Source organism: Canis aureus, chromosome 24 (genome assembly GCF_053574225.1).
Source record: "Canis aureus isolate CA01 chromosome 24, VMU_Caureus_v.1.0, whole genome shotgun sequence".
Taxonomy (NCBI): domain Eukaryota; kingdom Metazoa; phylum Chordata; class Mammalia; order Carnivora; family Canidae; genus Canis; species Canis aureus.
In genome coordinates, this window is record NC_135634.1 from 50450253 (window position 1) to 50466846 (window position 16594).

The 16594-nt window shown below is 64.1% G+C and overlaps 1 protein-coding gene across 9 annotated transcripts in view; it reads right to left on the minus strand.

The window, feature by feature from the left end:
• Positions 1–16594, minus strand: part of HDAC4 (histone deacetylase 4) — a 273236-nt gene that overhangs the window by 19350 nt on the left and 237292 nt on the right. For all 9 annotated transcript variants that reach the window (XM_077869460.1, XM_077869459.1, XM_077869461.1 and 6 more), the window contains 6 exons: positions 14595–14641; positions 10800–10907; positions 8562–8617; positions 6648–6735; positions 4736–4855; positions 3590–3687 (listed from right to left, as the gene is read on the minus strand). In XM_077869460.1, the coding sequence (XP_077725586.1) occupies positions 3590–3687; positions 4736–4855; positions 6648–6735; positions 8562–8617; positions 10800–10907; positions 14595–14641 (517 nt within the window). The remainder of the gene's footprint in view (positions 1–3589; positions 3688–4735; positions 4856–6647; positions 6736–8561; positions 8618–10799; positions 10908–14594; positions 14642–16594) is intronic.

Consider the following 16594-nt stretch of genomic DNA (forward strand, 5'->3'; position numbering starts at 1 on the left):
GGACGGAGGCAGAGGCTCTCGCCCGACACAGCGCTGTGGGCACGGAGGGCGCCGCCGAGCTGCACACGCCACGAGGCTGCGACAGGAGGCCTTCTGGGCGTTTCACCACGACAATAAAAACCTAAGGGGATCCCTGGGTGGCTCAGCGGTTTGGTGCCTGCCTTTGGCCCAGGGCGCGATCCTGGAGACCTGGGATCGAATCCCACGTCGGGCTTCCGATGCATGGAGCCTGCTTCTCTCTCTGCCTGTGTCTCTGCCCCTCTCTCTCTTTCTGTGACTATCATGAATAAATAAATAAAAATCTTTAAAAAAAAAAAAAAAAAAAAAAAAACCTAAGAATTTTTGTTAAAAAAAAAAAAAAAAAAAGCAAAGAAAGGCCCCCGCAGAAGTCCTTACGGAAGGAACAGAGGTTCAAAGATCTTCGATCTTCACGTCACGCTCGAAAGGCTGGGGGACGTGAAATGAATCTGCCCAGTTGCTCAATTTAAAGGCAAATCTCAATTCATTAAAAGATTAAAGTTACCACTTCAAAATACCCGGTTTCTCTGACATCTCTGATAAACTTCACCAAATCGCATTTAAACCGGGGTTACGGTTTCGACGCACACGTAATCCCGGGCTCATTTCCTGCCTGCACGGCGACCCGCGGGCCCCAGACGGCCGACGGCAGGCCGGCGCGGGCAGCAGCGCATCGCGGTGTCCGTCCGCCCAGGGCCTCGCCTCCGCTCAGCAGACTTCAAAGCCCGTCTGGCGGCGCGCTGGTTTGAATTAGGGTCGCCGCGTCTCCGCAGTCCGAGCCCGGGGAGAAAGTGCCGCTCCTTCTGGATTTCATTAGGGGCACCTTCCTTATCTCTTCTTCATCTCAGGCTTGATCTCCTGAAATGCATCGTGGCAGGCAACGGGCCTGGGGAACAAGGTGCTGCCCCCGAGGCGCACACTGTCCCGGGGGCCCCCCGGCAAGGGGGGAGAAGCGCAGAAGGAAGGGGAAAGCGGATCCTGACCCTCTTCCCCCACCGATCGATGCCCAGGGAGCCATAAATTGTAAACTTCAAAGCACTATTTTACATTAAAATCAATAAAAAAAAAAAAATAAAAAGCAACCCAACCCTGAAACAATTTTCCCTTTCAAAGGAGCTATTTAAGCTTTGCAAAGTTCATTTGATAAGGTATCATCGTGTACACACTTGGCAGAGGATGAAAACAGGATGTCAACAGCAGCTCAGAGGAAGGGTTCATCTTAAAGGCTGGCCCGGGGCGGGGACCAGGGGCTGGGGGACTAGGGTGGGCGGGGAGGGCAGGGGGGCTGGGGGGCGAGGGAGGGGCAGGGGACTGGGCTGGGGACCAGAGGTGGGGGACCAGGGACCAGGGACCAGGGAGGGGGCCAGGGGTCGGGGGACTAGGGTGGGCAGGGAGGGCAGGGGGGCTGGGGGGCGAGGGAGGGGCAGGGGACTGGGCTGGGGACCAGGGGTGGGGGACCAGGGACCAGGGACCAGGGAGGGGGCCAGGGGTCGGGGGACTAGGGTGGGTGGGGAGGGCAGGGGGGCTGGGGGGCCAGGGAGGGGCGGGGGACTGGGCTGGGGACCAGGGGCGGGGGTTGGGGACTGGGCTGGGGACCAGGGGCAAGGGACTGGGGACCAGTGTGGGGTCCCAGGGGACCAAGGGGCAGTCCCCAGGGCTGGAGTCTGACCCCCGCGTGCTGGGCATCTCCGTCCCAGAACCAGCACACCGGGGGACGCGGTCCCGTGGAAACCTGGCTGCAGCGTCCCCCCCCCGCTCCCCGCCCACCAGTCCAGCACGGGCCACCCTCTGCCCAGCCAGAACCGGCCACGGCGCGCCCAGTTCCTCATCCCGGCAGGGCTTCCTCCTCTCACGGCGGCCGCCCAGACATTTTATTTTCCACGCAGCCCCCTAGGGCGGCCGGTTCTCAGGCGGTGGGAGGGTGACGCGGTGCTGGCCGCGGGGTGCTCCACGGACCGCACGGAGGACCCTGCTGCTGGTGCTGCACGGCTCGGATTTCGAGAAGCTGAGAGTCGACCGTGTACACCAGCAAACCTGCAGATGTTGTATCTGCTTGGGGGCGTCCCCCTCCCTTAAATTAGGCAGGCAGTTGTTGGGGTTACCTCACATCTGATCAGGAGCAGGAAGACACATCGAAATTAAACCCACGAGATCAGATGGGATCCGATTTGGGGGAAAGGCACGCAGAGAAATCCCGTAGGGAGGTGATGGGCTCCGACTGGTACAGACCAGCCCACTGCTCGAGAGGCTGGCCCTGCGCCGACGTAATCAAATCTGGGCGTAATTTCTACGAACCACCGAGCAGCTGGGGGAGGGAACTCCCGTCCACAGAGCCACACGTGCCGCCAGACCCAACGGCCGCTCTGAGCGTGGAGACGGGCAAGGAGACGCTGTGAGGGGTCCCCAGGGGTCCCGTGGCCCATGCAGGGTGCCCACGGCGCGGGCGGCGGCGTCTACAGCAGAGCGCTTACAGACGAGTCCGCGTAAGGAGTCGCACCCACGGGAGACGCGCACACAGACACAGCTGCACGCTCCACGCACGCAGCCACGTGCACACATATCTGCAGACACGTGTACGCACACACTCACATGTGTCCATGGAGACACGTGCATCACACATACACACACCTGCACACATGTGCGTTGTGTTTAGATCAAGCAGGGATAAAAGCACAGACAGACAGAGGTCAAGGAAGAGGCAGAGAGGAAAATTCACTGGAAACCTCACGGGCTCCGATTCCTACTGTTCGGACGCGGTTTTCTGACAACGACCAAGAGCCCGTCAGGCTCTGCCGCCGAACACCCTTCTCCCCAGGGCCCACGTTCTGGCGAGACGGCGGGAGACGGCGGGAGACGGCGGAGGCCACCATTTAAAACGAGGCAGGAAGCCCGCGCTGCGCACCGTCCACGTTGGGTCGTGGGAATTATTTCAGTCGGGCCCAGATCAAGGTGAAAATCACCATTTGATGACAAAGGCAAACCGCGCTTATGGAAAATCACGCAACAGAGCTGCGCAAACGGGTGGACGCGGGGCAGTGGCCTCAGGACCGCAGCAATCAGGGAGGAAGGTGGTCGCTGTCGCTCGGCCTCTCAGGGAGGGTTTGTGGGGAGGAAAACAGGAGACGAGCCGATGTTTCAGAACCGAGCGGCCGCTCTCCGTGAACATCAGGTTTCCGAGCCCAGCCGGAGCTGCTCCCCAGGGCCTCTGCCGCTCTTACCATCAAGCCCCCAGGGCGTTCCTGGTTCTCCTGAAGCCCAAGATGCCAGCTGCCAGCATGAGGGGAGGAGACACTGCCGGAGACCCCCCCCCCCAGCCCGAAGAACCAATGTGGGAGGGGGTGAGCCCAGGAGCCCAGGGCCCTGGGTCTTCAAATCTCAGCTACGCAAACACGTGTCTCTACGAGGTGCCGTGAGGGAGGCCGGAGGGGCCGCCCCAGATGCGCCTGGGTGTGTGCGTGAAGGAGGAGCCAGGCCAAAGAACATCACTAAACCAGCAAGAGCTGGGGACGCGGAGTGGAGCTCCCCACAGCTGTACATATGCCCCCGGGGCACAGGAAGCCAGGACTCTCACCTGAAGGCCGCCAAGTACTCCGCGTCTCCCATGGGGGGGTCAAGGCCACCAGTGAAAGCCATGTTGACGTTGAAGCCCACACCTGGCCCTGTGCCCACCTGTGAAGAGAGACACGCCTATCAGAGGCCCTCACCCGGAGACCGATGGGAGCACCTGACCCCGGTGGCTCCCGGGCCCTCACCCGGAGACCGATGGGACCACCTGACCCCGGTGGCTCCCGGGCCCTCACCCGGAGACCGATGGGACCACCTGACCCCGGTGGCTCCCGGGCCCTCACCCGGAGACCGATGGGACCACCTGACCCCGGTGGCTCCCGGGCCCTCACCCGGAGACCGATGGGACCACCTGACCCCGGTGGCTCCCGGGCCCTCACCCGGAGACCGGTGGGACCACCTGACCCCGGTGGCTCCCGGGCCCTCACCCGGAGACCGATGGAACCACCTGACCCCAGTGGCACAAGGTGGGAGTCCAGTTCGGTGCCTGCAGCAGAGCCCGAGTGCTATGCTCTCCAGCACGTGCCCCCATCGCCCCTCACTTGCCGACATTCACAGCGGAGCGCTGTCACAGACCGCGGGGGCTCACGGCCACTCGTGGGGTGGCCGCAGGAGCAGCCCAGCGGTGTGTGCAGACGGGCAGCTCTGCACTGCAGACACCAAGAGCGGGCAGCCAGAAAGGTCTGGGACTGTCCTTCCCAACCCCCTTCCAACAAGACCCAGAGGCTGATGGACCTTTTCCCCTGGGTGTTGGGGCCCCTTTGTTCCGAGTGAGGGCCGGCTCTGCTGGGGGACCGGGTGTCACGAAGGAGGCTCTGAGCCGCCAATCCCTGTCCCATGTGTCACGACAGGTGACAGGACAGCACAAGCGCCCAAGGGACCGACCAGAGGAGTGGCCTGGAGGTGTTTCAATCGTGCAAAGCAGGCCTGCAGGAGGGGGCACCCCAGGCGTCCTCACAGGCTGCCTGGATTAGAACCAGATGTCAAGTCCGTTTTTTTGTTTGAACCTCAGAGAAAAGAAAGCCCGTGTGTACACACTTGACAGGATACGCCTGACGACGGCCTGGAATCATCCGGGGTCAAGGGGAGCACCCGTGCACCCCCGCGCTCTACCCCAGAGCAGCCCCGCTCGGCCCTGCGACGGCCCGCTCACCTCGTCCGGGGCCCCGCTGCCCGGGAAGAAGTTCCCGTCGTCGTAGCGGTGAAGGGAGATGTACAGGACGTTCGGGTCGTTGTAGAAGGCCTGCTGGGTCCCATTTCCGTGGTGCACGTCCTGGGAGAGCAGGGACAGCTGGGTCAGCACCGGCGGCCCCTCCGGGCTCCCCGCCTAGCCACGCGCCCCCAGCAGGGCCGGGGGAGGGCGGGGCCGAGGGGGCAGAGAGAAGGGGCCCGGGTGCGTCCCAGGCAGCTTCCTCGCCATCGTCCCCACGGCCACGGCCGCTCCCGGCAGAGGAAGGGGCTGGCGTTTGAGCCCTACCCCGAGGCCACGACCGTCCCGACAAAACCATCTGACCACCTTCTTGCCCTTGCCACGTCTGCGAGAAGCGAGCCGGCCACAGCTGCCCGTTGTCGAGCACACGGGAGGTGCCAGCTCTGCGCCCGACCCTGCGGAGCGGCGGGAGGCCGTCGCTCGGGCTGGGGCGACAGGTGCGCACACGGCACGGGGTTCCAGGCCCCAGGCTCCAACGACAAACTGCTCATCCTAATGACCGTGCCCACACGTTAAAGGCCCCACAGTGGGGCAGCGGGGCTTCCACGAGGCGCGAGGCCACGCACGGCCCGGGCCGGGGCAGGAGCGGGCCCCCGGGACAGGCAGCCCGCCTCACACAGCGGGCGCACGGGGGCTGCGTGCGAGGTAGCGATCTTCACACCCTGGGAACTGCTCGGTACCTGGGTCATTGTAAAAGTCACCTACGCTCATTGGAGACGACGTGGCGGGCAGCTATAAACAAGGAGCTGCAAGGACAGACACCCGACCCCACCAACCAGGAAGCCTCCACGGCTGGGGAGACACACCCCCGACTCTCGGGACGCGTGCTCTCCGTGACCGAGGCAGCCCCGCATGCGCCTGTGCTGTTTAGTGGGGCGCGGGGAGCCCGGGGTAAGTGGCCCTGTGACCGTCGACTCTGGGCGCTCTGGCCGCCCCGGGGGGTGGACTCAGGGGCTGTGAGTCACGTGGCCATGAACTGAGCCACGTGGGACGCCTCGACAGCACGGCTAGGTGCTCCCTCGGGAGGAGCTGAGGCCCGGCTCCTGGGGACGGAGGCAGGGGTGCGCTGAGGGCCGACCCTGGGCGGTTTTCCCTGGTGTCCCCAGGCCTCAGCTGTCAGGCCCCGGGACCGGCACGCAGCACAGGGAGCCTACTGGGTGGCCGGGCTGTGTCTGCGGTTCCTTTCCCAAATGGAGAAGGGCCCCGGGGTACACACGGTAACCCCCCGGGGTATCTGCTCCTCCTTCCCCGTGGAGCAGTTATTAAATAGATCATCAGCACCAAGTGGAAAAGGGAGGAATGAAACGAGCACCCTCAGCGTCCACCCCCAGGGAAGAAGCTGCGTGACTGGCTTTGGAGTTCAGACCCCACGTGTAGCATTTCTGAACCTGAGGTCACCCTCTTGGGGCCGTGAGAAGCGACACCGCCGTGGGAGCGCGGGAGGGAGGCTACGCCGGCACGGGGTGTCGCGGGCCCAAGCGGGAAGGCGTTTCGCCAGGGGGGCCTGAGGCAGGCGGCGCCACGTGGGCTGTGGGGGAGCTGCCCACGCCCGCCGGTGGACGCAGGAGGTCAAGGCCGCCCCCCACCCGCCTCTGACGAGGTCTGAGGACCCTCCTCCGACTGCTGCCCTGAACCACACTTCTGGACATTTCAGGGACCCGGCTGACGGCAGCTGTGGGGCGGACTCGTGACCGGTGTGAGCTTTTATCTTCTGGTTTGAGGTAGTTTCCAGAAAGGTCGGGTGCCCGAATCCAACGTCAGTGGAGGCGTTGTGCCCGCCCTGCTCTGCACACGGGACGCGGCCCGCTCGGGGTGCACGTGGGCCCCCAGCCCCCTCGGGGACGGCCCCACTTACCCAGTCCACTATGAGGGTCTTGCTCACGTCCAGCCGCTGCTGGAGAAGCTTGGCTGCGATGGCCACAGAATTAAAGTAGCAGAAGCCCCTGCAGCGAGAGGAGAGAGAGGAAAACACGGTTCCCACCGGTCCTCACACGGAAGCGCCTGCAGCCCCGTGGGGTTCGGGGTGGAGAATGCACGGCTCCCTCGACCGACGCCACCGACCCGACAGGCCCCCCACGGACGCCGCCGTGCCCCGAGGCGAGAAATCCGTTCCCGGAGCACCCGGCAGCCGCACACTGCCCAGCCTCCCGGGGCCGTGCTCCCCGCGCACGAGGTCGCCTGTGTGAGCCGCTACTGCTCATCTGTCCACGCTCAGACGTGTGACACTGATGCACACTCGCCCCCCAGAGTCTCCTTCAAGAGGCGCAGAAGCCCGCTAACAACGTGATTCACGTGTAACCAAAAATCCTCTAACTGACGTCCGCTTTGCCTGAATTACCACAAAAACAAGGAAATCTGGGCGGCTTTGTGTCGGGAATGCGGGCCAGCAACCTGCAAGGCCCCCGACGGCGGGAGGCACAGGCTGGGGAGCCGGCACCCGGAGCGGCGAGCGCACACGCATCCAAACGCCCCCAACAGCGCCTCTGTGCTCCGTCGTGGCCCGTTTGGGTTCACGCCCCAGGACAGCCAACGGCTTAGGTTCAAAGTGGAAAAGTGCCTTCAGGGGAAGGAACCACGCGGGATCCTGCTCCTGACAGCATGGAGGGTTGTGGGTCGTGGCGTCCCCAAGCCCGGCGGTTTCTGGGGAACGGGGCCACCGTCTAACTGAGGCTGCTGTCGGGAGCTTGCAGCCACTGCCCCCTCCCCGGGCACGACAGTCCTGTCTCAAGCTGCGGTCTGACGCCCTCACGCCGGGCTTTAGAGGACAGAGGGCTCCTGCTCGCCTGTGAGCCACAGCCCAGGCTCCCTCGGGAGCGCAGGCTCAGCCTGTGGTTCCCCGGCCTGGTCCTAGCTGCTCCTGCACAGGCTCTGCTGTCGCCTCCCTGCACTTCCTGGCTTCCCAGCCGTGCTCCGTCCGCTCGGTCCTTGGAACAGCCCAGATGTCACCTCTCCTACCTCTACCAGCAGCATCAATGGCCCTTCCTGTCCCCAGAGCTCGGGACACCTGCTCTCCCACGGTGCCTGTCCTGCTGCCGGACTGGTTTCCCAGGTCCCACGAGAAGGCATGTCTAGAGGCACCGGGGTGACCCAGAGGTTGAGCACCTGCCTTTGGCCCAAGGTGTGACCCCAAGGTCCTGAGATTGAGTCCTCCTGCCTCTGTCTCTGCCTCTCTCTCTGCGTCTCTCATAAATAAATACATAAAATTAAAAAAAAAAAAAAGAGAGAGAAGGCACGTGTAACCCACCCCCAGGCACCCAGGCCCACAGTCATTCCCTGGCAATCTGCGAGCCACACTTGCTAGCTCGGCCAGCCCCGCAGATGTGTGCACGGTCAGGGGTACCCAAAGCCCCAAACGGGGTCCAGACGGCTGGTCCCTGGGGTCACAACCTTGAGATGTCGGCCTCATCCGTACCAAACCATAAGCAGGTCAGCTGAAGGCTGCATGTCAGGTGACCTGAGGCATTTGGTCAGAATGTTCTAGAACAGTGAAGTGCCCCATGAACTCCGTCTGGTGCAATGTAAGTCCCCACCCAACTGCTTACAGCAGAGCGAGGGACGAGAACCTCTGGACTGACGTCTGCGGGTTCCTTTCTCTTGGCCCACGGTTCGACCCGTCACCCGTCCGCAGCCCGTCCGCAAGGTCACCCACGTGGCTCGGGGCTGCACCAGCTACCTGGGGCCGTGTTTGCGCTCAGGTGCAGCCCAGCCCTTCCAGAACAGGGATCAGAAAGCGCCACAGCCCGCCCGTCGCGGCCGCGTGTCTACTCACATGGGCGTGCTCTCCTCCGCGTGATGTCCTGGAGGGCGGACCACGGCAAAGCCGTTCTGCGCACGACGCCGGACGGGGGAGGGGGCGGAGAAGCAGGGAGGAAGAGAGGAAGAGGGTTCACGTCAGTGAGAACAGGAGCACGGCCCACACCGCCGGGGGGCTCCGGCTGCGCGCGAGGGCACAGACTCGCACATCTGGGTCACGGACACGGGACGGGCCCTAGGGCTGTCCGCACCTCAGCGACGCCTGGGGCCCTGCTTTGAAGAGGTCCTCTGGCGGTCACGGTTACTGGGTAAGACGTGAATTTGTCCCTGATGGTTTATCTCTGCTGGAGCTGCTTAGCTCAGGGACCTGGCAGGAGAGGACGGGCTCCCTGGGCCCCCTCTGCTCAACACCAGTGTCCCCAAGAAGCCACTGATGGGAACCCTGGGTGCAGAGAAGGTGCAAGAGGCTCACCCCAGGGGCTCCAGCCTGGGTCCGGCCTTAATGGAAGCATCTCAGCTCCCAGGGGTGGGGGGGGGTGGGCATCGCAGAAACGAGCCACCCACTGCTTGGAAGCAGCAGCCCCCGCCCCTGAGTCACTGAGGCTTGGACGAGCCGTCTGTAAACCGCTCTGTAGCCTCAGAAACAAAAAAGGACTTTTTTTTTTTTTTTTTTTTTATTTATTTATGATAGTCACAGAGGGAGAAAGAGAGGCAGAGACACAGGCAGAGAGAAGCAGGCTCCATGCACCGGGAGCCCGACGTGGGAATCGATCCTGGGTCTCCAGGATCGCGCCCTAGGCCAAAGGCAGGCGCCAAACCGCTGCGCCACCCAGGGATCCCACAAAAAAGGACTTAAATGGGCAGCTCGCGTCTGGCCAGCGGGAAGCTGTGGGGTCACGGCTGGGAACAGCGCCCCCAGGGCTGGCGCGCCGGCAGTGATGACGGGGCTGGGGCGGCGGAGCTCAGCCTGCTGCAGGGACAGCTCCGGACGGACAGGGTGATGGACACACCGATGGGGCCCCCACCTCTGGCACTCTCAATGCCGCAGGACCAGCCTGTCCCCGCACAGCGGTCCCGGGAGGGCAGGCTGCGACCCCTGGGGTCCCCGTGCCCAGGGGGCCTGTTCTCCTAATCCTAACACTCGCTTTGCGTTTCTTGCTGTGCTGACAGCCGTACCATGGTGCAGGGCGGTGCGGTGCCTGCCCGTGCTGGGGAGAGGTTGGCAGTGCCAGGAAAAGGGCACTCGGTGAGCGTCCCCACCGCACACGTGCAGCAGACGGGCTCCCAAGAACGTGTGACGATGCAATAACATTTATGGCTCTCCCTAAACCCCTGCCCCTGAACACGCGCCTCCTAACAGCTCGAGTGAGCAAAGGGGAGGGACGGGCCAGTGCACGTGGGGCCAGCCCACGGGCGGTGTGGTCAGGGGCAAGACTTGAGCCTTCGGGTGAGGACGAGAAGTTCGGCGGACGCGCACCCTGAGCGCGTCCCACCCTCGGAGGGCCTTCCTGGTGAGGTGTGCGCCGGTATTAACGGTTTCAAAAATCAGTGGTGCCCTAGATACCGCGTTCCAGACTCGGTGGAGATGCTGGAAGGTCTACACGATTCAAGGAGCCCGAGTTTCCAAACGAGGAGCACCCTGTGTTGCAGAAGCCAGGTGTGGAGAGAGGCCCCGCTCAGCCTGCCACACCAGCGGGCTTCCGTGTGAGAAGGAAGGGCTCCCTGCCGCGGATTCGGGGTCCACGCGGCCGCTGACCTTCAAGAAGCCGCACGCGTGGGACTGCGGTGGAGCCTCAGAGCAGAATCCCCACAACTACCCGAGAAAGCTGCGCACACACGCGCCTTTGCCCAGTCCTAGATCCGGTGTCAGGCCGGGTCCCTCTACGCGCTTCTACCAAAGGGTCGCCAGAGACGGAGGCAGCAGCGGGTCGGGGTCGGCGGCTCGTCTACTGAGACCTGGACGCCGCTATTACGTCCACGTTAACGAGTGTGTTTTTAAGAACCTTGGTCTTCATCTCCAGCGTGGCCCGTGGGGAGGACACCCTCGCACACGAGAGCTCCCGGGCCGTTCAACCACGGGGACAACCAACCCCGGGAACCCCTGCGCCGCCGCGTGTGTTACCAGCGCGGGCGACGCTGCCGTGGATCAGCAGGGACTCTCCCCAGGCACCGTCCCCGGTGCAGAGGGACCCCAGGGCGCTGAGCCCCACCCGCGCCCCCAGGAGAGCCCCGTTTCTGCAGGGTCCCCACCGACCTTCAGCTCCCCGGTGGCCACCTTGAAGACCAGCTCCACCACGCAGCCCACGGCCAGGCGCGCCGCCCCCGACGAGTGCACCTCGTTCCATATGGTGTCGCTGTCCACCTGTGGAGACAGGGGCCCTGCGTGAGGCTGAGGCGATGTCTCGGGGGCGTCACCCCTGCGCCCCACACCTGCGGGGGCCGTGCGGGGGTCGGGGGGCATGCGAGGCCTGTGGGCTCTGCCTCTGAAATCCTAGCCCGGAGCCGCTCGCCTCTTTTACTAATGATACGACACACACAACTCACATTCGGGCTTTTTTTTTTTTTTTTTTTTTTTAAGATATGCCAACAAATTCTAAATAGGGAAAGAACCGTAGATGCAGCAGGGATGAGGCGTGTGTGACGTCAGCCCCTCCCGAGGAGCCACTGCTTTCCTCCACTGCTCGGATGTGCTCAGGCTCAGGGCGACCGTGTCACCGTCACCAGGCTCCTTGCTGGTTAGGTTTCACCGCGAGCCCAGGGGAGCGACAGTAACGGCCGCAGGATGAGGCCTAAGGGTGGGAATCAGAGTCTCTCCACAGGACGACTTGCCTTCGTGCAGAGTGGGAGTGGGAAGCCTCCCTCGGGGCCACGCACCGCTCTGCCCGGGTCTCTGTTCCACCTCAAACAGGGCAATGTGTGTGGCACGAACACGTCCGGGTAACTTCTGCTTGTGTGCTCGTTTATCTGGTTACGTAGGCACGTTAGATGTTTGTTTGTTTTTTTTTTTTTTTCCTACAGCCCTGGCCAATGTGGGCATTAGAGAAGACCAAGAAATTTCGGCAGCCAGCCCTGCATGTCAGCTGGGACGGGATCAGAGGGAGCAGATGGAGCACGCACCCCCGGTGCCAGGCCAGGGCATCTGGGCACCATCACGCTCACGCGCCCGCCCTCCGTGGGGATGCACGCAGCCTAGCGAAGGTTCTGAGGCGCTGGGCATCTGCAGCCCGGTCACCTGTAGCGCGTCGGCCAAGCGTACGTGAGAGCCGCTGCTTCCCATATCAACCTCCTCGAGCACTGAATGCTTTGGGAGTGCAGGGACGGAGGCCGGGCAGCGGCACGCGGAGGTGCCCACCCAGGTCCCTCCAGGCGCGCCCAGGCCCCTGCCCACCTGACGGAGACACCGATCATTACGTGGGGCGGATGGATTTCCTGCAGTGAACTCTTGAAGCTTCATCTTCAAAGCAAGATGATTGAAAATACATTTATGAGGGGTTCAAGCCGTTTCCGGAGGAGTGTTGCCCTGTGAGGGCTGTTCTTTCCAATGACCGAACCTCTGTGTTCTTTAAATAGCTTCCAAATGTCCAGAGAGCGCTCTGCGCTTTGCCGACTCTCCGCGGCATTAATATTCAACTTTCAAAGCCCGGCTTCTGTTGTAAATAATACTGTGCTGCTCTTCGCGGAAGCGGCCGTTCAAACGCACGGTCCTGGGCCAGCTCCTTCGGCCGCAGAGCCCACTCCCGAAAATCGAAGGGGACAGTCCCCGAGCGAGAGTGGCGGACGGAGCCCGGCAGCTCCTGCGCCTTCCGCAAGGGTGAGGATGTCCGGGGCAGGTGCACCAGAGGCCGCTCCCCTGAGGACCGCTCGGATTAGTTCTCCCTAGGAGGTGCGGATTTGGGTCTTGTGCCTGAACCAGGGCCGGGAGGGAGGATGGACGGCGCTCCGCACGCTTCGCCAGGTCTCTGTGCGTGGGCACAAGACGCCCCGTGATGTCCTGCCCAGAGTGAGGGACAGGGTCTGCGGCTGCCACTGCTCAGAGAGCCCAACGCGACTTCCCGCTGCTTCAGGGCCTGAGTCCTCCAGCGCCCCACGGGGACCGGACCAGCCTGGGATGGTTCCAGGAGCACCGGGCCCTGCCGAGGGGCAGGGGGTAGGACATTCACTAAGGCAGGAGTGGCAGCCACAGCAGAGAGCAGAAGGTCTGCTCCGCTTTCTTACGGGAACGACAGGAACGAGCCGAGGAAGACGTGGAGGATGCTTCCTGCAGGGATTTAAGGCTCGTGCTGGGGAAGGGGTGGCCAGTTGTGGGCACATCGCGGCCCCGGGGAGCCATGCAGCTGGGGGCACAGCCCTAGAGCACCAAGGGCACTGAGGGCCAGCGAGGGGTGGAGGGGGATCCAGCCACACCAGGTCCCCTCGAGGGGAAATGGGATCATCAGGAGGTGAGCAAAGCACAAGTCGCTTTGAACAAAGGTTACGGGGGCTCAAAGCCTCTCCTGAGCGCAGTTAAGGAGACAGGAGCTGGCGCGTAACCTTAAAACACCATCACACACACCCTAAATGTTAACTTGGACTTTCAGGAGAGGCGCAGCAGCCTCCTCCTGCCTGCGTCATCGCCACAGCGCCCACGCTCCCACCCACACTCTGGCTCCTGAGGTCTCCTTTGCATTCCTGACCCCCGAGGGGTGGCCCCCGCACGGGTGACATGGAGCCCCCACGAGCAACGTGCGCCTCCGCCCTCCCGGGAGAGAGGTGATCCTGGCACAGCATCCAGAGAGAACCACCCCGGAACCCCCCACGGCTCACGCTCCCTCTGGCCCCACTTGGACCTGGTGGGATTTTGCACGGCTCCCCGCTCTGGAGGCCTGCGTGCCTGGACGTGAAGGTGGGTGCTGGCCAGCCTGCAGGGGCTCGGATCTGGATGCACACTTGGGTGGGGCGGGGGCGGGGGCGGGGGGGGGGGGGCTGCCTGGCTCCAGGCCCCAGGCCAACTGCAGCTTTCATTTGCAAATTTTAAATCCTGCCTCGCACAGCACTGCTGGCTGCAGGGCAGCCGAATCCAAGCCTTTTCAAGTCTGGCCAAAAATTTGCCCCGAATTAAGAGATTGCAGCCTACTTACAATACAAAATAAAATAACTCTAGGGGGCTTGGTGGTGGTATGAGTAAATGCCGTTTATTCTCTTTCTGACGGGATAATTTTCAAAGCAGCGAGTTTTGTAAAGACTCAGGAAGAAAACAATTTTGTTTCATTTCCATAACAGAATCCAGACCTCGAGCTTCACCCTGCGATCTGTAATTAGGCACACACTCTGCCGCCGCGCAGCTCCGGGCCGGGCGGCTTTGTGGTCCTCGCGTCTGTCCGGCCTCGCTAGCGCCGGGGGCCGGAACCCCGAGGCCGCAGGTCCCCGGGCGACGGGATGACGCAGGGACTTGCCCTCAGGGCCCGGGGCCTGCTCTCGCCGCACCCCGCCCCCATCCCAGGCGACAGGAGCCGGGAGCTCGCTCGGGCTGTGGACACCTGACCTCTGCGGCAACGAGGGACCGGCCAGACGGCGGGGTCCTTCCCGGCTCAGCATCCCCCCAGGGGCCGGGAGGGCCGCCTCTCCTCGTGTCTACCGGGCGCGCCTGCCTAAGGGCGCTGTGGCTCCTGGAAGAGCAGCAAACCCCCGGGCTGGCGGCTGCACGTGGCCCGCGAACACCCCGCTCCCCGTCCTCGGCCTCACCCGGGGCTTCGGGCCGGCAGAGGGCACTTGCTCTACCGAGTCGAGCGGGCTCTTCCCCGCAGGTGAGGAGGGGCCAGCGACCCGCACACAGAGGGTTCCCCGAGGCGGGCACGGGCGCCCACGGCCTTCCTGGAGGAGGCGGCCCCAGCCCGGCCCCTGGGCCTCTGAACCACACGTGCTGCATGGGGCAGCCCCGCCCGTCAGGCCCCGTTTATGGAAAACACCTGGCAGCAATTATCCACTCGGCGGAAAACAGGGCAGCGATGTCTGCGGCCACTGGGACCCGAGAACAAACAGGACATTATTTACACATTAAAGCAGTACTTACCCCGACACCACCGCAGGGCAGCCTGACGAACACCGACGTTAGCGAGCCTGCGGGGAGAAGGACAGCGGAGGTCAGGGGGCAAGGTCACGGGCGCCCCGCCTGCACGGAGCCCAGGAGGGGGGCCTGGGAACAGGGCGCGAGCGGTGCCCGGCACTCGGGGGACACACACCATATCCATGCACCAAGGAGCAAAGTGGTTCCACAACGGGTCACCGTGTGGCCCGGGCTGCGTGGGGACAGCTCCCGTGGAGTGACGCGGACGTCTGCAGGAGCAGCCAGTGCTCTGGGGTGTGGGGGGCACCCGGGGGGGCTCCTTCCAGCCTGAGCTCACGGGCATCACACACGACCACAACCACAAGGGCTGTGTCCCGAGCTAATCTCGCTGTTGACAGCCCGACCCGCTTCTCAGTGAGCTTCCCTGCGGCCCTCAGGCTCCCAGGTTCTGGGGCTCTGGCCGCCCTCCCCCGCGGGAAACGGCGATAGGCCCCGAATTCAACACCTGCGGTGCGCCCTTCAGACGCGGAGGGATCTCGTGGGCACGTGAACAGCCACAGCCCCCTCCCCATTTATAGATGGCCCCGGTCCAGGTGGACCCTGCGGGAGCTGGCCTTCGGAGGCCTTCCCCGGCCCGACACAGGCGAGCGCCCGCCCCCACGGGCTCAGGACCCGGTGACAAAGCAGCGACTGTCCTCTTCCTCAGTGTGACCCAGGGCTGGCTGGCCACCAGCATAAGACCCATGTGTTCCAAGGGAGAGGCGCCCCTCCAGGTGTAAGGCCTCGGATCCACGCGGTGCCGTCCCTCCAGGAGCTGACCCCAGGACAGCCTCTGTCTGCTGCCCCTCCCCCCTTACACCCGGGCCCCGGGCCCCCCTGCCCTTCTCAGCAGGTTCCAGCTTCAGACTCCACCCTCCAGGCCTGGCCGAGCTGTGCCCACGGAGGGCAGGCCCACTCCCGACACCTCCCGCCTGACCCAGAATGGCAGCTCCCGCGTGATGCTCGGGGATCACATGACTGGCACCACGGACGAGAACAGGTGTCAGGTCAGGGACCCGGCCTGTGCCCACCTCACCCTGACTCCCAGTGTGGACCACACCGGGCACCCAGCCACCCAGGGCCTTTCACGCCCCAGGCTCCAGCCGCCCGCACCCTCCTGCTGCTCCCGGGATGCTCACGCTCACCTCGGGCCACGGCGCCCACCGGGGCAAGCCCTCCCCCGCTGCCCCTGCAAGGCCTGGATGCGGGGTCCCAGCCCAGACCTGCTTCTCCCTGCGCCCCCGCCAAGACCCCCAGTGCCATGTCTCGCTCAGGGCCACTGCCTGGATCCGCGGCCCTGCTGCCTCGTCGCCTTCCCGACGGGCCCGGTGAGGTGGGGGCCGGTCTGCCCTCCCCGTGCTCACTGCTAGCCCACGGCCGGCAACAGGCAGACCTGTGAGGGGTGGGGGCCGGGCCCGCCAGGAGGAGGCGGGATGCCCGGGAGGGTGGCTCCCGAGGGCTTGCTCGGCCTGAACCGTGACCCTCTGCAGGGCCACCAGGGGCGGGGGGCGGCAGGGAGCAGGCCGGGGCAGGAGAGGCGGAGACGCAAGCCCGTTGCGGGCCTGCTTTGCCGCGTGTCCCCCCGCCTAACGGCCCAGGCCATGGAGCGGATCCCAGCGGGGGCAGTGGCAGCCCAGCCTTCAAGATGCCCGTGGCCCCGGGCGGCCCTGGGGCTGGAGCGGCCTCACGACAGCTTCTTCTCCCACCACGGCCGCTTCCAAGCAGGAACGTGGCGCTGGGCCGTGGAAGGGTTTTCTCCCAGATAACTCACGGGTCCGTGTGTGTGACTGTTCACACGTGTGTGCCCGGGGCCTCTAGACACCGGATTTCTGTTTTTGAAACGAGAGTCAATCCTGTCTATGCCGAAAACACAACTCCCCGACGTGTTCTGACTCGGCTCATTATCCAGCCATCCGAGATCGACATGGCTCACGAGCGTCCCGGGTGGGCGGTGAGCACGGCGCTCT